At 41.1% G+C, this 24029-nt stretch overlaps 1 protein-coding gene across 1 annotated transcript in view; it reads left to right on the forward strand.

Moving 5' to 3' along the window:
- Positions 1-1440: 1440 nt before the first annotated feature.
- PHF21B (PHD finger protein 21B) overlaps positions 1441-24029 on the forward strand; it is a 163325-nt gene continuing 140736 nt past the window's right edge. Inside the window, exons 1-3 of the mRNA XM_056511716.1 lie at positions 1441-1893; positions 2400-2432; positions 2727-2792. Of these exons, the coding sequence (XP_056367691.1) occupies positions 1840-1893; positions 2400-2432; positions 2727-2792 (153 nt within the window). The 5' untranslated portion in view covers positions 1441-1839. The remainder of the gene's footprint in view (positions 1894-2399; positions 2433-2726; positions 2793-24029) is intronic.

Genomic DNA, 24029 nt, shown 5'->3' on the forward strand with positions numbered 1-24029 from the left:
CTTAGCTGCAGATCTGAACGTATCACATCTGCCAGAAAGACTTTACCTCCCCCAGTTACATCTTGCTTTCTAATGTGTCTCAGGTTTGGCAGCCCAGTCTGGGGAGCGAGGACACCAGCAGTGGGGTACAGCAGCTTGTCCCGGTGGGGAGCAGGCGGATGGGACGAGTGAGGAACCGCACAAACTGGATGCGCTGCCCTGTGACCCTCCCAGATCCTGTGACTCTCCAGCGCCTGATCTCTGCCTGAAGCAGGTGACACAGCCAGGATCCTCGGGATGCTGGGGATTCCCTGGGGCCAGCACGGTCCCTCACGGAGTGGGGGAGGCACTGCCGGGACGGAGCGAGCTGCGGCTCCCCCCGTGCGGGCGGGGCCGCGGAAGGGCAGAGGGGATCCAGCGGCTGGAGAAGGGGAGCGTGCGTCGAGTAGAGTGGGAGCGCCTTGAGTGGGAAGGGGGGGGCAGTCCCCAGTGGACACACTCGGGGTGGGCAGGAAGGGGAAAGGAAAGGAAGCCGCATCCCCTGTCCCTGCTCCCGTCCTTTCCTCTGTCCCTATATCCCTGTCCCTATTTCTGTACCTGTCCTTATCCCCATCCTGATCCCTGCCTTTGTCCCTGTCGATATCCCCTATACCTATCTCTATCCCCTATCCCTCTGTGTATTTGCTGACCCTGTGTCTGTCCCTATCCCTATCTCTGGCTCGGTCTCCTAACCCTCTCCCTCCAACTATCCCTATCCTTGTCTCTATCCATTAGCCCTCTCTCTCTCCTTCTCCCTATTCTTCACCCTGTCCCTGTCCCTATCCCTATCCCTACCCTTATCCCTATCCCTATCCCTGTTCCCAACCCCTGTCCTCTATCTGTCTCTATATCCCCTGTTCCTATCCCTGTCCCTGTCCCTATCCCTATCCACTATCCCTATACCCTGTCCCTGTTTTTATCCTCTGCCCCTGTCCCCTCTCTCTCTCTGTATTCCCTGTCTCTTGTCCCTGTCCCTGTTTCCTATCCCTGTCACCTAATCCTGCCCCTGGATCCCCCGAGCCCCGCCCCCGGCCCCGCCCCTCCCTCCCCACTTTGTTGTGGCGGCGCCAGCGGCCGCAGGAGTCGCTCCGCGCACGCGCGGGGCCACGAGACCCCCCCCCCCCCCCCCTTCCCCCCGCTCCATCCGGGCACCTGCGCGCGCGCCAAAGCCGTGTCACAACTTTCTGCCCCCCCGCGCGGCGGATCCAGGCGCGCGCTCTCTCCCAGGAAATATAGTCCCTGCCCGGCGCCGCTCCCGGCCCGGCCCCGCTGGAGAGGCCCCGGGGCCGGCGGGGGGCGGCGGGGCGAGCGCGGGGCGGGGGCGGCGGAGGCCCCGCGGGGGGGCGCGCGGGCGGGGGCGCGCGGGGAGGGGCCCCCCCCCGTCGGCGGAAAGTGAGTAATGAGTCCGTGTCCCCAGCAAAGAGGCGAAGAACTTGCCGTGCACACCGAGTACTTGTGTCTGCCGGCTGTCCTGCCGCTTTTCCGTAGTATTGTTGTTCTTGGTGCCGCCACTCCTTGTCTTTTTTAATTTTTTAAAACATTTTTCCTGGCTTTATTTTTTTTAAATTTTTTTTAGTTACTTTAAAAAATTATTTTCTTCCGTTTTTCCGCGGAGGGAGGGGTGGCTGCCTGGCTGGTCTGTTGCAAAAAGCGGGAGAGAAAAAACAAAAACAAAACAAAAAAAGCCAAAAAGAAAAAGAAAAGAAAGGCAGGGAAAAAGAAAAAAAAAGCCAAACAAAACCAAACCAAAAACCAAACCAAACAAAAAAAAACTTCACTCGGATCTGAAAGTGGCAGGAAAGTGCCTGGCAAGTTGCAGGGATGGAGCTACACAGCTTGCAGGAGGCGTTAAAAGTGGAAATCCAATGTCACCAGGTAAAAGAACGAAGCGCCGAGGCACCAGCCGTGCTCTGCCTCCGGTCGGGCTCGCAGACCGGTGTTGCATGTTCGGCGAGAGCCGTCGTGCCGCAGCCAGGGGAGGGGGCGCGGGGGGGCGCGGCGGGGACCCCGGCCCCCCGCCGCAATGGCGAGCACTTCCCCAAAGTACTTTTGCGGCTTGTTTGGCTGAGTTTTGTGTGTGTGTGTGTATGTTGTGGAGATGGGGAGTCAACGCTGCAGTCGGTGCTGGTGTGAGTGTGTGTGAGTGTATGTGTGAGTGTGTGTGTGTGTGTGTGTGTGTGTGTGTGTGTTGGAGAGATTAGGACGAGACTTGAATATTTATGAGCTTTGCTTGAAACTGACTCGCAGTGTTTACTTGCCTCTTTGTTCCTTACCCCCCTCCCTCCCCCTTCCACACACATACATACATTTTAAAAAATCCATTAAACTTGAAACAGTTTCTAATTCCTCCTTTTTTGGGGGCAATTTTTTTTTTTTTATAGAAACTAGTTGCACAGATGAAGCAAGATCCACAGGTAAATGCAGATCCTTTTTTTTTTTTTTTTTTCCTCTTCTTCAGTATTTTATCCCTGCCGTAATAAGCGCAGTTGTGCTGGGACAGCAAGATGAGAAACTTTATCAGTAAGAGATCTCATTTCGTAGTCTGCACGGAGCTTTCTTGCTGAGGAGGGTGTTTTGTGTGTGCATGCTTCTGTACGGCTTCGGTGGAATGGTTTTGCCTTTGAACAATTTCTAGCTCGCAAGTTTATTCATTACGGGGGTTAGTTTGCACTTTGCCTTTAATATGCGTCTTGTTGCCGTTTTTGCAGAACGGGGATCTTAAGAAACAAATCCATGAAAGGCAATCAAGAATAGCAGCTCTTAATGAGAAACAAGTAAGGAACAGATCGATTCAGTTGTGTTTGGTTTTTCTTCTTGTTTTTACAATGCACTATCTAAACATCCGAAAAGTGTCTGCGTTAGCTGAAAAATACTGGCGGCAGGGGATATAACATCCATTTTCTTTTGCATAGTGTCAGAAAATGCATGTTTTCATAATGAGGTCGGATTCTCTGATGTCTTGCTGGGGGAAAGAATTATTTCAGTACTAGTAGTAAAAAGAGAAGCAGTAGTTAAAACGTAAGAAAAAAAAAAAGAGGCGTCCATTTTGAGTTGGTCGACATGTTTTAGGAATATGGAAAATTCTCCTGTCTTGGGGTACTTTGTGCACTTCTGTGTAATGTGCAGAACAAGAGTTGGGAAGGAGGAGGCTGGAGCCCCGTTTGGAACCATTTCTGGGTTTAATTACAAAACTGATTTTTATTGATCACTTTATATATTTTCTTCTTTTTTTTTTCTTCTTGTTCTTTTTTTTTTTTTTTTTTTTTTTTTTTTTCCCTTTCCCCTCCCCACTTGCCTTTCTCTTCCCTTGGTCTGATCTGACGTGTTGGCTTTTGATTCGAGTTCACTTAGGCACTTTCACTTTTTTCTACCCTTTCCAAAAACACGAACAAAAACAGATTAACCTGTTTCAGCTGCCAGGGGGAAGGGGGAGAAAAAAACACCAAAACGGAGGAGAGAAACAAAACAAACCAGGAACCTTCCTTCCTGCCTCCTCCCCTTCCCGCTCCCCCCGCCCTTCCCAAAGTTTCTCGTCGCTGTTGTTGTGCCGGTGACCCCCGGGCCGCTGCTCTGCCCGAGAGGAGCCCGGGAGGAAAGTTTCGGAGCGGGGGGCGGCGCGGGCGCTCAGCACCGCGGACAGCGCCACTCGCATTCCCGCTCGCACTCCCGTTCGCCCAGCTCCCCGCGCCCCCGGCCTCGCTCCCGGCACTTCCAGCGCGGGAAAGGCAGCTGGAAAAGCCAGCGGGAGCTCTGCCGGCCCGAGCCCCGCTCTCCATCCCGGGGCTGAACTTTCCGGGCCCTCCGCAGCTGCTGTGCTCCCCGCTCCCCGGCCTGGAGCGCAGCCCCTGCCTTCAGCACCGGGGCGGGGACAGCGCCCGCCGGCCCAAAGCCGCCCCTTCCCTCACTCCCTCCCTCCCTCCCTCCCCCTGGCGAGGGGACAGCCAAAGGGGACACGTGTGCCGCTACCCCGCTTTCCCCCGTCCCTTTTTGTTTGGTTGATTGGTTGTTCGTTTCTTACTTTTTAATTTTTTTTTATTATTTTATTTTTTGGTGTGTGTTTTGGTTTGTTTTGCTGAGTTGTGGTTAAAGTTGCAAAGTGCCTGTGTGATGCGTGCCTGCGGGCGATGGCTGCACGCCACCCTTTTTCTCCCAGTTTATTGTAATGAGAATTGGTCAGCACTCTCAGTTTGGTAGTGGAAGCTTCCATTTTGTGAGGAAGGGGTGTTGGTTCCTCCTAACATGGAGAAAAGTCTGCGGAGTTTGCCTGTGGGGGATGGGGCCCCATTCATGCTGAACATTACCATTTTGATTGCTTTGATGCCATTTTTGGAGGGGGGAGGGGAGAGAATACCCTACTCAGCAGAGCACAAAGATGTTTAATCACTGTATAGAATCAAATCAGATAGTTTCTTTTTAAAAGCAAATCTGACACTACATGATATGTAAGGGCTGTTAGTCCTTGTTTTGCAGTGTAAAACAGCAAATTGTTGACTCTAATACTACTATATTGGGTAGAACCTTGTTGTTTTTTTTTTAATAAGGTAAAAGCATTTCCTGCAACAATGCATCTTCATGTGTTGTTTCTTAAATATCAGAATAGTTTTACTGTTCTAAGTGGGTATTTGGAACATAGATTTGATCATTTCCCCCTATATTGTAGCAACTATTTCAAGGCTGTTTAAATTTTTATGATCGTAGTAAATGAGAAGCTATTTATTATATGTCACGTTGGAATTTAGATAAGGCAGAGAGACACATTTGAAAATTCAGTTTGAACATTCTGATTCAGCTTGGGGAAAATGGTTTTTGCTAAGCTTGCACAGCATATTTATGTATAATCCAAACTAACTACTAAACAATTGTTGTATATTTATGACTTGCCATTCTCATAATCTTGTAAATAAACCTATAGACCATGAAGTAATTAAGCATAAAATACGTAAATTCTGCAAACAGAAAACTTGGTCTAGCAGGAAACCTCCTATTTTTAGGTTAAACCCTAGATTTCTTTTGCTGTTTTCAACATCCTGTGCAACAAGAGCTCATAATTAGCAGCCTGGCTGGTGGTGTGGTGTCTTCGTGCTCCAGGCTGCCACCTCCATAAGTCTACACTGAAATCTTCCTTGGGTCACAAGTGAAATGAGTTTGGAGATCCTAGCTTGTGACCAAGTCACAAACCCATCATATAACTTTGCAGACTTGCTATAATTAGCAGTTGCTCCTTAGGTAATGGCATGTAAATGAACTCTGTGTCCTTGAGGGTATAGAGAAGGAGCAGTGAGGACCCCTGAGACAACAGATGGGCTAATGGTGGAGCTATTTGGTGGTTTCAAGCCCTCACTTTCATGGAAACACCAGTGTAAATTTAAATAGGCAGTTCAAGTAGGGAGGTTATTTTTACATGTATATTTACATTCTTTCCTCCTTTATCCCTCCAAAGATTTATTTAGCCACAACTAATTCATAATTCAATAATGTATACCTATGATTGTGCATGCACTGAATACAAAAGACGTGAAAATTGCATTTCAATTTAATTGCACCTGTTAATGATGAAACAGTAAAACAAACCAAAAACCCCCATCTACACCTGTTAGGAGCATAGCAGGAGTGACTGTTATCTCTCAGTGCCCCTGTTCATCACTTGTAGATGGCTAAAATGACATTTGTGGCAACATGTACTTTATTTGAAAGTTACAAATGAAAATAAGAAAGGACCCAATGACAAACTCAACTTTTTAGGGAAATTTATGAAGTAGGCTCTTTGCGCAGCTGGATTTGAAGTTGCATCCTAATTGAGGATCCCTGGCTAGTCATCAATGTTTCTTTTTTGTTGATGGGTTAGAGAAATATAGATTTTAGCATAGTTTTAATATTTTTCAGTGTCTTCAAATAAATACTGTAAATCAGTTCTTAATCTGGCATCCAACTCAGAAAGGCAAGTTAGACTTCTGTCACAAGTACATCCTTCAGATGCTGTAGCTTTGATTAATTGTCATCACATTTGAGAGTGGGTTACCTCTTCTTTAACAAGATATGATGTGTGAAGACTCCATTAATTAGTCCAGTGGCTTTACACCTTCAATCTACAGCACATACAGAGCAGCAGTAACATTTTTATCTAAATTGTCAAACAAACAATACTTATTTATATGTAAATAAAAGAGCCATTGTAAGCGCCAGCATTGACCTTAATAGCACACCAGAGATGCTCTGCTGCGTGTGTTTCTTGCTCTTTATGTCCTCAAAGAGTTGTTAAGGGTCTTTTAATTCTAGAAAGTTGTCTCTTATTAATTAATAGATCAGGGTAAAAAAAAATAAACAAATCTTTAACCTTCATTGGAAGTTCCTTTTTACTTGTTCCTCCTTACTGATGTGTTAGGTGGCAAGCCAGTGGGCTACTGTATTGTTAACTATGATGAAATCTGAATTCAGACAGCCTGTCCTGGAGCACAGTAACAAAAATATGCCTTCCTGAAAGACATTATGCCATTCACTTGTGTGCTCCTTCATTTCTTTGCCATAATTAATTGTCTATGCAGAAAATCAACATTGGTTTCAGGCAGACTTTCCCAGCCTGTGTTATTCTTGGTTAGGGGTCTTTTTGGGTAGGATATCTGAAATGAAATCACTGACTGTATTTTGCCTGTGGTGATCACCAGCAAAGCCTGTTTATGAAAAGTGTTAGACTTCTTAAAATTGAAGTACAGTTCTTGTGCAAGTTGTTGGAGATGGTTTAGCTCGTAGTGTCTTATTGTGCTGATGTTGTCTCTGTTTTGGGGAAAAGGAGGAATTAGATTTTGGGATTATTGAAGTTCATGCTGGGCTGTGCTTGCAAATGGCAGCACTGTTTATATGAGTTAAAGAGTAAATTATTGATATTGCCAAACCTCAGTATTTCTTATGGCTGGGTTCTTTCAAAATGATTAAGGTAGTATAAGGGTTATAAGCTTCAGTGGAAACTAAGGTAAAATCTGAAAGGCATTTCCAGATTGAGTTGAACCTGATGTCAAACTCCGACCCAAGGTGTGCACAGCCCTCCCTATTGCTGTGGCAAGAATTGCATCCATGGATGTCAGGGGAGGCAGGATGATGGGCTCCCAGGTGGAGTATTAAACTTTTCTATCACTTCACTGAGTCTATAAACACAAAGACAACAGGTATTAAATATGAACTTGCCTTTGCCATTCTTCTGCATATTGAGGTCCTGCTGACTTTGCTGGGAATCCTGAACAACTGCAGAATAAAATGAACTTACTGGATCAGAGTAAAGATTAGTTCTGGGTTGTAATTAAAGCTCCAGTTCCCAGAAAATTTCAATTCTTTTTTTTCTTTTTTTTTTTTTTTCTTTTCTTTTTTTTTTTTTTCTTTTCTTTTTTTTTTTTTTTAATTGCAAAATTGGGTGGCAATGTATTGCTTGTTTTGCCATCTGTAGAAAGAGGGGAAAAAACTAGGGAAGGATTTACCCTTGGAGAAGAAACTTAAGAATATAGTTTGCATAATGATAATCCTAGCATTCTGTTTGTGCTTTCAGTAACAGCATACTGAGATTCCTATGTCATATTGGAGAAAAAGGGTAATAAAGGACATTTTCATGGAGGAATGGAAAATGGCTTTCAGCCTGCCATTAGGTTGCCCTTATAAAGATTCATGGAATTTGCACTTCTGTAACAAAAAATTGTACTAGAGGGGTTAGAACCCCATTTTGTTTGGTAGCTGCTGGACTGGCGTGGGAAATGCTATTCCATTTCAGCATTTTTCTTTGACTGTACACTTTTCTCTACTTGTACAGTGTATCACTTGGCAGGGCTAACTGTTGAAAAGAGAATGTTACATTCATTCTAACCATTTTAAAGAGTTCACTTTGATATTTTACCCACTTAAAACACCTGCTGTCAGAACAGTACAATTGATTTCAATTAACTTTGAATTTCTTCAATAAGATGACTTTTATAACTCCAGTAATCCCATGATGCCTCATTAGAGGAGCTGGCTATTATGATTATCCCTGTGATTTAGCAATTTTTCCTTACAATGTCTTTGTCTATTCAGAAAAAGGAATTATGCCAACAATATCTTTTTATTTCATTTCTGGTTTTGCGCTAATGACACTTGCTACCTGTTACACACTAAAATATATAATTTATACTTTCAGCAAACAGGTATTTGTTCAGATGTACACAGTACTTTAGCTGGGAGACACATTTAAAGAAACTTGAGTTCTATGTAGTAACTCTGCTTCTTGGAGTTAGCATTTTTTTTACTTTTTGACTGGATGCTTGGGTAGCTCTTAAGTAGTGCTTCTACAGGAGTCTTTGTCAGGGGCTTTGATTTGATGGAACCAAATCTCCACTGGTTCATGCCATGTGTGTGGCTCATCCAGAACAGTATGTCAAGACAGATGTTTAAACTAGTTCATCTTGTTTCAAGATCTGCTGCACAGACTCCTTGTATCTTTGGAAGAAAAGGGGAATGTCTTCTTCCCACAGCATGATGGTAGAGAAGAGTTTTGAATGGTGATTTTAAATTACATTTCCAATGGAATACTGGATCAGTCTAAACACTTCTACTATGTTCAAGCAGAGAAAATCCCTTTTCATCTAATTTTTAGATTTGATTTTCAAGTTGAAAGCATGAAGGCATATAAAGATATGTTCATACACAGTTACTTTTAACTTTTCCTTCAAGGCCTTTCTTTGTGTGATCAAAGAATATGCAGCATTTTTGTGCTTGATTATAAAATGATGCCTCCCTCTCCCCTCCACCCCCAAAACAAAATCTGAAGCACCAACAAAATTTTAAAGCAATAGAGTTAAAAGATAGAAATTTGCAAATCGGTAAGACAAGGCCATGGTAGATGGTGTATGGGTGGCCATGATGTCAATGAGGGCAACTGGTACATGCAGAGGAGTTGGAGGTAAGGGAAGTATGAATATAGGCTGCAAGTTTAAGATAAGAACAAAGAAGAAAACAAAAAAGAATCAGAAATGGACTAATTGAAATGCAAATTTGTCATTCTGCCATTAAAGTAGTCAGTTATTTCAGTGTAATAGAATCATATTGTGTCTATCCAATCCTCATCACACACTTCTCTTATATGTCTGTGTATATATATATTTTATATAATTTTTTTTTAACTTAAGTTGGTACTACTTTTTTATTTGGAATTATTCTTCTTGAGTTAAAATGTACTTTGTGAAAAATGTTTCCTCTCCCACCCCTCTCTTTTTTGAATCAGCTGCTTATTGTTATGCAGTAGCAATTTCCAGAGTGTCATATGAAATTGCTGATGCGGCTTAGTTCTCGCTCCAGCCTGCAACTGCTAATAGTAAGCATCTATTGAAATCTGATCTGTACCACAGGGCTTTTTGCACATGTACAGGCAGACCCTTCTGTTTAATAGACAGAGGACTAGGAAATTGGAGCATGTATTTTCCTTTTTTGACCCATGGAGAACTTAAATATATGTCCAAGTTTAAACTATAAAACGATTCTTTGACTGAATTAAAGTAAACCAGAGAACTGACCATAAGTGCAGCTGCAGTAAAATCAAAACAATAAGTACTTGAGAACTCTGTAGATATGATGGGTGGTGTTAATTTAGGCTTTTGAGTTGTAATTCTGTTTTAAGAGCCTGGGCATTGAGGCTCTGGCCAGAATAGTGTGTTCACCTGAGGGTTGGTCTGATTGCTTGTGTTTAATTGAGAGAAGCATATAATTGGCCTTGAAACAGAAGTTAAGTCTGTATTGTGTATAAGTTATTTTTGTTTCCACATTGATTTAGCTTGATCCTTTGTGATGTAGCTTATGTATTATCCAGGGAGGAGGAGTGGAATTACCTTGCTGTGCAACTCAGCTATTGATGACAAATCTTATAAGGTTACAGAAAGTGAAATTGTATATTACATTTCAAATAATTGAGTCAAGTGAGAATCATTGATACTTTTGACATGCAGTAGAGATTAACCTACATTTTCTGTAACATTCTGTTTTTCTAAAGCACTTCAAATCAGCTAAGATTGCCTAAAGATTTATTGGTGAGTCCAAGCTTTTCTAAGAATGAGGAAGAGAGAAGCTTCCATTCCCAGAAATGTACAGACTTGGTTGTCTCTGTGTATAAATTTGCTTCTCTGTGTGTGTGTGTGTGTGTATGTGGTTGGGTGTGAGCATAAGGTCTTTCTCTTTGATATCGTTCAGGCAGAAAGCCAATATGCGCATGTAAATGAGCCTGAAAATGTAATTAAAAATATATACATACTGGGGACTGCAGTACAGAATTTAGTATGAGATGTGGGTTATAAAGTGACAAGTAACATTTCCTAAATAATCACTGATACTAGCTCTCATCTGTGATTTATGCATCTTGTGTGTTATTAAGTGCCAAACAGATAAATGCTGAAATTATTTTTAAGATATTGTTTCACCACCATGACTGAAAGCAAAGTACATCTTGCTCATTCTCTTCCCTTCAACCAAAACAAAAGCCAAAATATACCTACCATACAAGTGTTACTAGAGAGACTAAAAGTATTTTACATAAAGTCAGATAAAGACCTATTTGATAACATATCTTTCCTGGCAATAATATGTGACAAAACAGACTTGTGAATATATTAGATCAAGGAAATTCTGCAAATCATTAACACACATCTAGGAGCTTGTATACAGATGGAAAAAGAGAGAGATTACTGGGGGAAAGACATAAACAATTTTTTCCTTTATTTCAGTGTAGATAACAAAGACTTGCACATAAAAGCCTGTATGAGAGGCACCTCAGAAACTCCAAACTTTGGGCAAGAAGCCAGTTTTTTTTGCTTGAACATATTTTTTAAAAGTTAGGTCAGAGTGCTGGGTGCAGAAGCTAATGTTTCTGCTCTCCAACTTATGGAGAAACTATTTGGAAAAGCATTTATTTTGCATTTAAAAATACAGGTGGAGTCCAGATGCATTTCTATCAGCAGCTCCGCAGCCCGTAAATATATCGAACCTAAGCCAATGCCTTATTTACATTATTTTATTAACATTCTTTGCTGAGTGGGCTTGAATGGAACACAGTCTCTCATATAGAGGATCTAATTATAAACACAAGGGACAGAACCAAATAAGCAGTCTTTAAAGGGAAAAGAGTCTGGCAGCTTTGTTTAAAGTGTCCTTTAATGAACTTCTTTAGCAGCTTGTATCTTAGCAACACATTTTATTACATACCAGTGCGGGAGAAGCAGTTTGCAGATGGAGTTGCACACAGTAATTTATTTCCCCCCTTTTCCCCCCTTTTTTTTTCTCCTCTGTGGTGACTCAACTGGAATGTGCAGAGTAGCTTTTCTAACACTGATAGCTCACTTGAAATCCCTGATTGGTTCATTTGTATCTGTTCTGTTTTGTTAGTTGATGAAAAAGGCATTTATTATGGTAAATGCATACTGATTTTGTGTGCTCTTAGAAATTCAGATATGACTGTTTTGAATAGGCATGGATTTAAATGGAAAACACCCCCAGCTTTTTTCAGTGCACTTTTTCCCCACGAATGTGTTGCACTCAGCACTCGTCCTCATTGCACACACCAACGAGTTTCCAGATTTGGAGGTTATTTACTCTTCGCGTTACATGGAATTGTTTTAATCTGTCACCTTTCCCCCTCCAAAACTAATTGGAGTATAGGAGTGACAGAAGCATTTGCAAATTTTTTTTTTTTTTTGTCTTCTTAGACAAAACCTGGCACTTAAACTGCAAATATATTTAAAAAAAAAAGCTGCTGTTTCAAAAACCAATTGAAATTCTGCTCTACTGTCCCTCCTTCAAATGACCTACAGGGCTTATCTTTGTTGGAAGATACTTTTTGTTCTCTCCACTACTAATTGCAGACCAAGTTCTCCTCATATGTTTTGAGTGAAAAAGTATGTGAGTAGTTTTTTTCAATAGGGTCTTTGGAGAAATGTGGTATTATTGAAGATGAGTATGAGAAATACAATCTAGACTTCATCATTTTTTTCTTATAAATTAAAGGGGAAAAATGTCTTTAATGAGCAAACTAAATACTATTCAGCTCAATTTACATTTTCTGCTGGCTAGGCAGGTGTAAGTCCAGAAATATATTTCCCTGGAGTTCGCTGGAGTTATCCATAGTTTGCACTGGTGTGATAAAAATCAGAATATTACCAGAGGGAGAAAAGCAGGTGAGAAAAGGAGAGGGCAGATGAAGGCATTCCAGAGTGTTAGAAGAATCCACAGAAGATGGAGATTGTTGGCTTAAAGATACTGCTCTTCATTAAACTTCACTTAAGAGCTAATACATTAGGGGTTGATATTAAAAAGACAAAACCTATCAATTTCATAAAGTCCATTGATATTTGCAAGTAGACAGGAGATGGTTTTTTAAAGAGATGGAATTTTTTCTCTGCCTAACAGTGAAATACAAATACATTTCCATTAGCTGGCAAACTACTACATTTCTTGAGTCCTTAGTTCAAAAAACCCAGTTTCCTTTCACTCCAAAATATGGATGAATCTCTCCAGTTTCCTGGTTTCAGTATGTCAGGTGGCAGCCTGCCTCTTGTCCCTTTTGGGTCTGCAATATCTCAGAAGCAGCATAAAGAAGTCCTTTGAGCTTTAAAAACAGTACAAGAGGTAAAGAATGGAGAGGTAAAGGATGCAGTCCCCTCCCCTTTAAACCTTGGGGATACTGGTTTTAAAACAGAAAGATGTCCTCTGGAGCCAAAAGTGTTTCAGTTGCCTTGTGATTTACTTACTTTTTCCTTTCACAATTCAGCCTACTGTTAATTAACTCAATTTGGATTGAAAAAACTCTGATCTGGGGGAATGCACTAGAATCTTGCACAGTCACCAGGATTAATTATGGCAGTCCAAACTGTCAAACAAGCTAAATCATGAAATTTGCAATATTGATAGACAAAGGCTCATATCTTTTTTTTGTAGCTGTAGGTCCCTAACAAAAGGGATCTGTCATTACTGGAACAATTCATGTCCTGTCATGAGAAATAGTATTTTTGCCAGGCATGGCATTTGAAGACCATGTCTTAGGTTAATTTTTTAATGTGATAGAGCTGGGAATATTTATATGAGGTAGAAAAGCCAGGGTCTTAACATACTAAGAAATTTCCTTCAGAAATGTTGCAGTAAGAGAGAACAAAATGAACTTAATTACATTCTGAAACATTTGGAATGGAATTAGGAACCTGTGTATCAGATTGGCTGAAACAAATCAGCAAGATCCAGTGTTTCATTTTTCCTTCAATAAAGAAAAAAAAAACCCTTCTTTTTTTCCATAAGCACAAACATTTCTAGAAACTTCTTTAACCCTCTGAGTGTACCTCCTTACAGAAGTACTTTTAGTAAAGGAGACTGAAAGGAATCTCCATCCCCAGATGAAGCAAAGACTCATTTATAAACAATGAGAAAAGGAACAATAGAATGCTGAGTGCATTCTGCATGAATAATATAACTAAGGATTGTGAAAAGCCTGTGATTTTTGTATGCCAAACTCAGTCCGGGAGTGCAGCATTCAGCTGATTATTTTACTTTGGAGACTGATCCCTTCTCCCCACCATGTGTATGTGCAAACATACACATACAGAGGCCTTGCACTGATGATTAAAGAGGGGAGTCATCAGCAACTCCTAGCAGTGGTGTTGAGACTCAGGTGTAAATTCATAAAACTGGTTGAAATTGGGTTGAGATCTAGGCCAGCACTGAGCCTGAGGGAGGTGGAGGAAAGGTGGAAGACTTGTTTTGATAATAGAGTCAGAGCTTCAGTCTGTATCTTTGGCTGGGATGCTGCATTTGTATATTTTTAAGTCAGAGAGTTTATGAGGCCTTCAATATGAATTCCTATTTCTGGCATCTTTAGATAATTTTTATTTATGAGACTATGTATGGCTTTAAGCTCTGGATTTCAGACCACCTGGTTGAAAAAATTTGGCCATGGTTGGTTATTTTACCTTTTTTTTCTTCCTGCACTTTCTTAATTAAAGTAATTCTCCTAAATGTGCTGAAGCTCTTTGGGTCTGGGCCTGTCTTTATTTTGTGTGTATTTAGGGTTTGGCTTAATGAGATTCTCCTCCAGGATTCAGAGACCATGAGGTGATGCAAACAGTGAAGGCAGTAGTAGCTGATGTTGTCTCCACGCAGTGGAAAAATAAACTTTCCCCAAAACTCAGCTTTGAGTGACTTTGCCTACAACTACAAACACAGAGCAAGTAAGCTGGAATTTTCCTGGCTTGGGCTGCCTGAGGTGTTTCATTTCACCCACTGTTATGAACTTGCTATTCTATCTTATAGAAAAATAGTATATAATTATGAACAAGATGTTCTTTCCAACCTGAGCTATTCTGTGTTTCTATGGTTCTCTCAAAGTTTAAGTTGTTGGGTTATTACGCAGTTCAGTCCCTGGTTGCTCTTTGAGATTGCTTCCTGTTAAACTGAGTGCTGTCAAATTATAATGATAGATTTTGTAAGATGATCCAATGTCCTGAAAGCTGGACTAATGCATTTTCTAAAGATTTTCCTACTGTATAGCCCCTATTAGTTCTAGCAGTGTTAGCTAAGCCAAGTGGGTGCACAAGCTCAGTCTGTAATTACTGTTTCTGATAGTCTTCTATTTTGGTTTACTGTTAGGGGGGAAAAAGGAAGAAGGAAAATGTCTGAAATCTTCATGTTATGATTTTATAGTTCAGTTCAGTTAGTATAATTCAGTTACATATAGTTCAGTTTATGAGTTCAGTTGGGCTGTGCCTGTTTATACTTCCCAAAAATCTGGGCCAGGTGGACTTAAGTTCCCTTGCCATCCCCAAACTACAAAATTGGCCAATCACTGGTACAACATTTATCTTGATCTCTCAGGTTCTTGCTCTTTCATTAAGCTGTCTTCAGTTTAGGTTAGCATCAACCACTGGTTTGCTGATAGACTTTCTCTAAAGGTTGTGGCTAAAACTTTAGATTTTAGTTTCAAAAATAGCTTTAAAAATATTATTCTAGAATGAAGTCTAAATACTAATGCTGAAAATTGCTACATATTTACTTAATGATTCACTGTTCCTTGAAAAAGATTTTTTGATCATCAGATAGTTATGTATTCTTCAGCTGGCCTGTTCCAACCTATCACAGAAATATGTAAAGTTTTCAAAATGCATAGTTTTCAGCAGACTAGACGTGTACAGGACCTGGTGTTTATTAAAATGTAGTGTCTTGACATGACTGAACTCAGCACTCCTGTAGACTCTTGAGCTATTATCCACTGAAGGAATTTTGCCTTCTCTAAGGTAAGGATCCACTAGGTAGGTGCAATTCCTCCCAAGTCATTACACTATTTTCAGCTTAAAAAATCTTGAAATTGGAATTAGTGGATGCTGGACTTCTGTGGGAATTTGGTTTGCTGTGTTGAATGGACAATGAATCAGCCTTAAACAAAAATAATTTGATTGCTTTACATGCCTGTCTAATGTTCTGAGGAAACTAACTGTTGTCTGAGAGCATCCCAAAATGTTTTTACTGGAAATGGCTTAGAAGACAAAGTAGGCACAGGGATTTATGTTTCAAGGGCCAGATTCTGCCAAACTCAAGGGTGTTGGCACAAGCACCTTTCATATTTTAAAGAGGTAAATCCCCTTTGCCTGGTAGAAGAGGGGTACAATGTGTACAGAGATCAAAACACACAAAGAGCTTGAGGAAACAAATTTGAGGTGGCATCCAGAGCAAAGGGATTAAAATTGAAACTTAGAAGATCTTTGTGAACATAGCAGGGAGGTCCTGGTATTTGGATGAGAAATAGAGAGGGATAGGTCAAAGTTTGAGATGGGAAGATGATTTTCTTTCCTGATTCCTGGCAAAGAGGAGGCTGTGGAGCCTCTGTGGAGAAACTGTTGGCAGGCTCACTGTGACTTTATGGATGCCCACAACTGGCATAGGTCTGAGCAGTCTCCTTTTCCCACATTTCCTTGTTTCCCAGGAGAAATAGAGGTAATTAATTAGGTAATGATGATAGGCAGGAATTCTCTTCTGCAAGTTTGATGCTAGAAGGTGTGTGCTCCTGTGCACACTTTTCACTCTTTTCTTTGTTTATTTGCTTGAAGTTGATACAGGCTTTCATGGAACAAGCTTTTGTTGAATGTGTAACCAGTAAATGTGCAGGAAGCTAAGTTTTAATGTGATTCAAATCAGTAATGTCAAAATGTCAATCAGTAATAGCAAATCAGTAGTTGGCAAAATGCTGTGCATTTTTATTTCTCAAGGCTAATATACTACATCTATTTTTAATTATCAGCTGTAACTGGAGGTGTGATTGATTTTTCTCTACTGGAGTGTCATTACTAGCATTTCTGTATTCAATTGTCCATGCTAAAATGTTTGAATAACCCTCTATTCAGAGTGGTAATTTCAAGCTCAATAATTTCAATATTGAAATAACTTACTTTTAATTCCCAGAATGGATGTGTCACTTTGCTTTCCTCACTTGTGTTCCAGGAGGTGTAACATAAAGCTGATCTAGCAAAAAGGTTGAGGGAACCTCTCTTTCTCTTTGTTTAGGTAGGTAGACCCACCTCAGCTGGGCAAGGAGGAAAATACTAAGTGCTGAGAGATGGTGTCACTTCCTTAGGATTAGGATGATCAGTTTCTAATGTGTTATAATGCTCTCTGAGTAGGACAAGCAGTTGTGCAGTGAAAACTGAACTTCTGCCAGTCACTGGTAGTTGTACTGGCTCCCCTCTGGCTTCTGTCTTTTGCTACATGGCTTTGACTCTTTCACCCTGAAGGATTTTTAGATTTAAACATGAAGAGATGCTTTCTTTGGTCTTTTGGAATTCATAGGAAGGTGGTGGTTATGCCACTCTGCAGTGCAGTGGAAGGTCTGGAGAGCCCATGTACAGGACCCTGTACCCATGTACAGGACCCTGTACCCATCCCAAGGGTTCATGCTAACCATCCCATGTCTGATCCCAAGGACTGAATGGCTGTTACTCTGTGGAATGTTACCTGTGCTCCAGAAGTGTGCTCTGCTGTTGAGTTTAATCCCAGCAGAATCTACTTGGTCCCCTCCTGAATTATTTTGTACTGTGAAACAAAGTACAAGATCTACTTTCACCAGATTACAGGGTGATCTGCTTCAGAAATGAGCTCCTGACTTGGAAGCAGTGATTAATGGGAATTTACCCAATATATGTTCCTTGCTGGTGGGTTCCTCTGACACTTAAAACAGCACTGCTCATCTCTGGCCCTTCTGTCTTTATAATGGTATGATGAAGGCTACGAATGGAGGAGGGAGGAAAGCTGTTTCCCTGCTTGTGGGCATGGGTATATCAAGTGCATTCCTCTGTATGCTGCAAAATGAGGATGAAGAACCAACCCCTATTTTGTTTTCCCACATTATTCTGAGGGCTGGAAATGTTTTATATCCCTAAGATCTGGGCTGTTTCAGGTCTAATGGAATTCTGGAATCCTAATTAAAACTTTTATATTTTATTTTGAATGTAAGACCTATATCCCACTATGGCTGGGAACAGAGTCTCTCAAGGTTAAAGCCTCTTTCACGGTGTTAGAGTATTTTGGGTTGCACTCTGCACTTAATTTGTCTGTGTTAACAGAAATTCGTGCCCATTGATTTTGATATCTTGAACAGAACATTAGAGGGGCACTTTGGAACTCTTTATACTTCTGAAGAAAATGTCACCACTTCAGTTTATCAGCAGAAATTATTGCTTCTCTTTTCAGATTCTTAATGTTTGTAGTGTTATCCATTACACAGTATCCAAAAAAATCAACAAGGTTCATAAACACTCATAATAGAAACTTACTTGACTTAGTTTGCTCTGAATGTTTTGTTCACTATAGAAAAATCAGCAAATATAAATGAAAGAGAGCATAGTAGTGCCGTTTTTCAGTGTTAAATAATATTGGCTGTTACAAAACAAGGGAACAAATGAGTGGTCTTCCAACATTCTCTTTAAAAAGCCAGGAGCATTCTTTCATCCAGAACTTTACCACTGCTGACCTTCAGTGCTACAAGGGGCTGTGTAGCAGCTGAGTAGAGGATTAAAATGCCAGTGGTGCTTCCTCTCACCAGGCCTGGGTTGGGTTGTGACCTAATGGTTGGTTTGCAACCTAATGGTTGCATAGTGACCTAATGGTACAACAGGGTTTGTGCCCTGGGCAGCAGGGGAGGGGGGTTCTGCTCCTCTGCCCTGCTCAGGTGAGACCCCACCTGCAGAGCTGCCTCCAGCCCTGGGATCACAGCACAGGAAGGACATGGAGCTGCTGGAGTGAGTCCAGAGGAGGCACCAAGATGATCAGAGGGGTAGAGCAGCTCTGCTGTGAGGAAACCCTGGGAGAATTGGGATTGCTCAGCCTGGAGAAGAGAAGCTGTTGGGTTACCCAGTTGTGGCCTTCCACCTGAAGGGAACCTGCAAGAAAGATTGAGAGAGACTACAAGGGCCAGGTGTGACAGGACAAGGAAAAATAGCATATTACTGGGAGACAAAAGGTTTAGATTAGATGTTAGGAAGAAAATCTTGGCTGTGGGGGTGGTGAGGCCCCGGCACAGGTGCCCAGAGAAGCTGTAGCTGCTCTATCCCTGGAAATGTCCAATGCCAGATTGGATGGGGCTCTGAGCAGCCTGGGGTAGTGGAAGGTATCCCTGCCCATGGCAGGGTGTGGGACAGGATGATCTTTGAGATCCCTTCCAACCCAAACTGTTCTGTGATTCTATGATGACTGGTTTTCACCCAGCAATTTCTCAGTTGCTGCAGGCATAGCTGATTTTATACAGTTCTTGCCTGATACACAGCCATGATTTCCTGCTGCCAGCATGTGTCTCTATGGCATGATGCTCCTTCTCCACTGTAAAGAGTCTGCATAGAAACACATGGCTGTATCACAGAATTAATGGAGAGCTGTGGATGCTGAGGGATTGGTGTGTAGTGGGGTTCATGTGGAGTAACAAATATTTCTTTAAAACTTGTGAGGTAGAAGGTGTAAAGGTACAGTGTGTAAAGGTACATTCTCCAGTGGTCCTCTTACTGCAACTACAGTAGAAATGCAGGCTGGACATTGTGTTAGTCTCAAAGTGACAAGAAGAATAGGTTCTGGAACAACCAGTCTTTTGTTATCCAGGGGAATCTGTGACATGCAAAGATGAGGAGCCCTGGCAGGAGAAGAAAACACATAGCAGCTACTTGTTTGTGGGCCATAATGGTCGGAACTATTTCTGCAGGTTACAGAAAAAAAATTTTAAGGACTGAAAGGGTAGCTCAACATATTAACCAATCTCTATTTTATGTCATGTGGGCTGTTGGTTCTAGCTGTCATAAACTTCTTGATGGACAGATGCTTTTGTCATATTAAGAAACTGATGTCAGAATTATTTTCTGTTCTAGTTCTTATGGCATCAGTCATAGGAGAGTTTCTATAATAAGTTGAATATAGAGAATTTCAAGGCACAGATTGCTCATTTTGTAGGACAGAATTGTTACTTCACAGTAAATCATACTGATTCTGGCACTTAATTTTTCATTGGAATTGTGGTACCTGAAAGAGCTATGAAGAGCCATGAAACACTTTTTCTGAGTACAATGCTTCACTCAGATACAGGATCATAAAGAGAGCAGTCCTTATGTGGTGATAGAGGTGACAGTTTAGGTTCTGACACTGGTATTTCTTTTTTAGCTGCCAGGAAGCACCAGAAGATGGCATGGTTTGTACAGATGCGTGCTGGAAAGTGAATGAGTGAGCTTGTGAAACTGCTATTAATAATCTTGCATGGAGTGTTTAACACTGTCGTGAAGAAAAGCAGCAACATGCAGTATTTTAATCCTTATTTCTTCTTTCTGCCAGTAAGGGATAGCAGTGAAGTCCAGCTTGTCTGTCTGTCTGTCTGTCTATCTATCTATCTATCTATCTATCTATCTATCTATCTATCTATCATCTGTCTGTCTTTCTATCCTTCTCTGAGTAAAAGTGAAAAGAAAGCAAGTGTGATGTAATCTTGGTGCAACATATATTGAAAGGTCAGCCTGACAAAAAGGGGTCTTGATGGTAACTGAAGAAGATGACACTTTGCCTCAATAATTTTGATGAAAAACTTTTTTATGTCCTCTGTGCCTGTCAGTTCAAGCCTGAGAGCCCAGACTTACCCCTCTTACTTTACTGTTCTCCCCTCTCAGTTCCCAGAGAAAATGTGATGACCACAGGGTATTAAGATACTGTTTTACCCTCTAAACTGGAGTACCAGAGTCTGCTAGCTTTGGAGGTTCAGGGTTTAAATATATTTCATCTTAACATTCTTAATGTTGGAAGAAGTGGGAGTGTATTTTAAAAGCTGTGTTTGTGGGATTCTGTAGGACCAGCAGGCTCTGCGTAGCTTCCCATTGTTTACTGAATCCAGAGTTTTCTTTTATGCAGGGGAAACTGGTGAAGGTTTTTACCAGTTGATGAAAGGGTGCCTCAGTGGAGTAGTTTGAGATTGTGGACTAACTGGTTAATATTTCTCTAGTCTTCTGAAAGTGCAAAGAACTATGAAAATGTTAAAAATTATTTGTTAAAAAATAATTAGTACAGGGGAAGAACCAGTTGAAACTATGTCTTGTACCATAATTTTTTTGGCATGTGGCATGCTTGGGCTGATAATCATAAAATTACAGAATCACAGAATGACTTAGGTTGGAAAACAGCTCTGAGATTATCGTGTCCAATTCTGGACTTGTCAACACCACCATGACACCAAGTGCCACATTCAGTCATTTTCTGTTCACTAACACTGCATTGTTAAATTCACAGAACTGTATGGTTACAGTTTATAGCACACAGTTGCTTTGATTTTTTTTTTTTTTTTCTGGTTTTTTTTTTTTTTTTTTTCTGTTTTTTCATTGACTATCCAGGCACTGGTACTGCCTTTTTAAGGACATGTTGAATTTAGCTCTGTGACTTGGTCTTTTATGAATTTTTGAGGCAAAGGGCTTAATTTGAGACTGATTCTGATGTATGGCAGGAATAACACTGCAGAAGTTGGCAGAGTGCTGTAATGTGGAACTGCTTTTAGACTGACCACAGTATTTACAGGGGTTAGAGGTACTTGAAGTTTGCCCTTTGCCATCCTGTAACCTTTTTTTTACCTATGGGACATCTGAATCCACTAGGACATCTCAGGGATGGGTCATATTTTATGCACATTTAAAATGTTGAGAAATCTCTACATTTATGCTCATGGAGAATTTGGCTCAATATAAGTACAGGTGGGATTTTAACAGAACTCAGTTCACTTCTTTCACTTCTGAAAGAACTGAAGGAAGGTTTGCTTTTTGCAGCCTTTTTTTTTTTTTCCCATTTCATTTTATTAGACTAGTCAGTAGTTAGAAATAAACATTCTGCTCAGTCATTTTGGAATTTTTAATCTGTGCAGTACAATGTGAATCGCTTTGGAGATGGGATACTTCCAAGTATAAAGAGTCTGTAGATGATGCAACAAAATGAATTTTCAAGCTGAAACTCCACTAACCACAGCAGGGGATGGTAAATGCTGTGCATGTATAAAGCTAACATTACATGATTACAGTCAGAAGCTTGTAAGGAATACAGGGTGTCAGGGTTTCAGTGCAGTTCTACATCTGTAGGTGCCTTGGCTCTCCAGTGTCCTCATTGCTGTGTTCCTTGTGGCATGAAGAGTAGTTCTGTGAACTGTAGTTCTGCTCAAACAAGTGTCAGCCACACTTTCCTGGCTCAACACATCTGCATTTTGCTGTGGAGCAAATGATGCAGAATTGGATTTTCAAAAGCTTTTTGCCAGTGTCCCAGTGTTCCTGACAAACCTGTCTGTAACTACAGTCCCATGAGGCTGTTGTTGCAGGAGGCACTGATCACAGCATGTCTGGTCCCTGTCCCCAAGTCCTTGATCAGGGAAGTTCCTGTCTCCAGGGCTGGTCTTAGTCCAGCAGGCCCTAGAATTAGTTCTCACTGCCTTCATTGGGCTACAGATCAGTCCTTGACAGCTGAGACAGCATCAGTTTAAAATGGAAAAATAAGTTTACATCCAGTCTCAGAGATCCTTAAACATACAAAAGAGTTTCACTCAGATTAAGAAAACCCCCAGTGGTAAAGCCAAAGGCCAAGTAGTGACCTGTAAAGTTTCAGATGAGGGTGAAACATTGGTGCTTCAAAGCAAAGGGAAGCAAAGAGATGTTTCATCTGATTGGGAACCTGGAGTCAGAACTAATTCTGCAAACAGGTATTTCTGAGGCCAAGTTAGGCATGTATGGAAATTGAATTATAATAGGTGTTGTTTTCCTCTTTTTTAACAGAAATTTTCAGAAATTTTTCTTTATTGTTGACCTTCAAAATATTTTAGAAACATGGCTCAGTTAAGTTAGGCTACCAAAATGGTGCAGGTGTCAACTTGCTGCAAATGCAGATCAGGTAATATTTAAGCCTTATATTCCTGTAACATTTTTACTTTCTTATATACATTGTCCTGTGAGTATAAACACTGTGAACACTAGAGTTTGATGTGTTTGTGCCTTATATTGGTGCTTAAGGAATAAGCACACTCTGGTTCAATGCTTGCAGAGACAGGGGCATACAAAGGTGTTCTCAAATATTAATTCTCTAGAGCCTGTTGAGAAGTCTCTGGTGCCTGACCTTCAGTTAGTCCACACAGTGAACCTCATGTTTTTGTGAAGCTTGCTGGTGACTTAATATCATCAGGATATCAACTCTTCTGTCCAGTTTAGTTGAAATTGCACAGAAGGTTCAAAGAACACACAAAGCTATTGCAAAACTGCATTTTGCATTTTAAACTGTAATTAGCACAGGGTGACAAACTTTTGAAACAGACCAGGTTTTTAAATCCCCCCTGGGGTATGGGTAAGAGTGGCAATGGGAACCCCCTGATCTTGACTGGGCCAAGCACCCCACTTTCCTCCCTTCCAAAGCTCCAGGCTGACTTTGCTTCTTGGAGGAAGCCACTCTGAGAACCTCCTGAAAAGCAAAAAAAAAACCAAAGCAGGTGTTCTGTAACCTGCAGGATTTTGGTTTGATGTTATTGTTTACATGCAGAGTGATTTGCCAGCCAAAATCAAGGCCACATGCTGCAGATAGAGGTCTAAAAGACTTTTCTTCATTAAGTTTACTATCTGTGTCCTCCATCTAGCTACTAACTCTGAGTAAAGGCAACAGACCAACTGACCTCTTGGTAGCTATACAAAAGCTTAATTTAATTGTGACAGTGACAAAGAAAGGGAGGAACAAGGTATACAAAGGTCCCAGTGTTGATATGTCTTGAAAAGAATATTCTGGTTGCTGGCTTGTTGGCCTGGGTCTTTTGAGATGTAAGATCTCTTCATTAGTTTGGTGGTTTCATGCTATGTGTACTTCAGGTGGTTGACTAAGGCACCATCTCATTTTTTCTGATTTTTAAATGGATGAGCTGGCTTAGGGAGCTGAGTCACCCAAAGCTAACTTCACAAAAAGAAGTTATTTGTTCCCTCAGGCTATGGATTGGCAAATCAGAGTCCTGTGCAGGATAAGGGCTTTCATTCATCTCAAACAATTCCTCAGGAAAGCAGAACTGGGCGCTATTATTTTGCAGCATAAGGTGCACAGATCAGCAATGTCCCACGCAGTGCAATGGCAGCTTTGTTACAACCAGCAAACATCTGACATCCTGATAAGCTTATAGCGTGCTGCAGAATGGATAAATCCCACAGATCTGTCATGTAAAATCTTTCAATTTGGTTGCTTTCTTTCACACAATGTTCTGTAGCAGTTAACTATTCATAACTGTGTTAGTAACTAATATTAAATTGTGCTTGAATTTTTACAGGAATAACCACAAAAAAAAAAAAAAATCAGCTTAGGAGTATTGCCCATGTTCTGTCCCTCAGAAACAGGGATTTGTATGTATACATTGGTGCTATCAGTGTGGTAATTTACAGTTGCAAAGGCCTTCAGCAAGTCATGCAAAATGCATGGGGTATCTATTGATGGTGAAGTCTGATAGAGCTGACAGATGTGTG

This window comes from Oenanthe melanoleuca, chromosome 1A (assembly GCF_029582105.1).
Source record: "Oenanthe melanoleuca isolate GR-GAL-2019-014 chromosome 1A, OMel1.0, whole genome shotgun sequence".
In the NCBI taxonomy this organism is placed as follows: Eukaryota; Metazoa; Chordata; class Aves; order Passeriformes; family Muscicapidae; genus Oenanthe; species Oenanthe melanoleuca.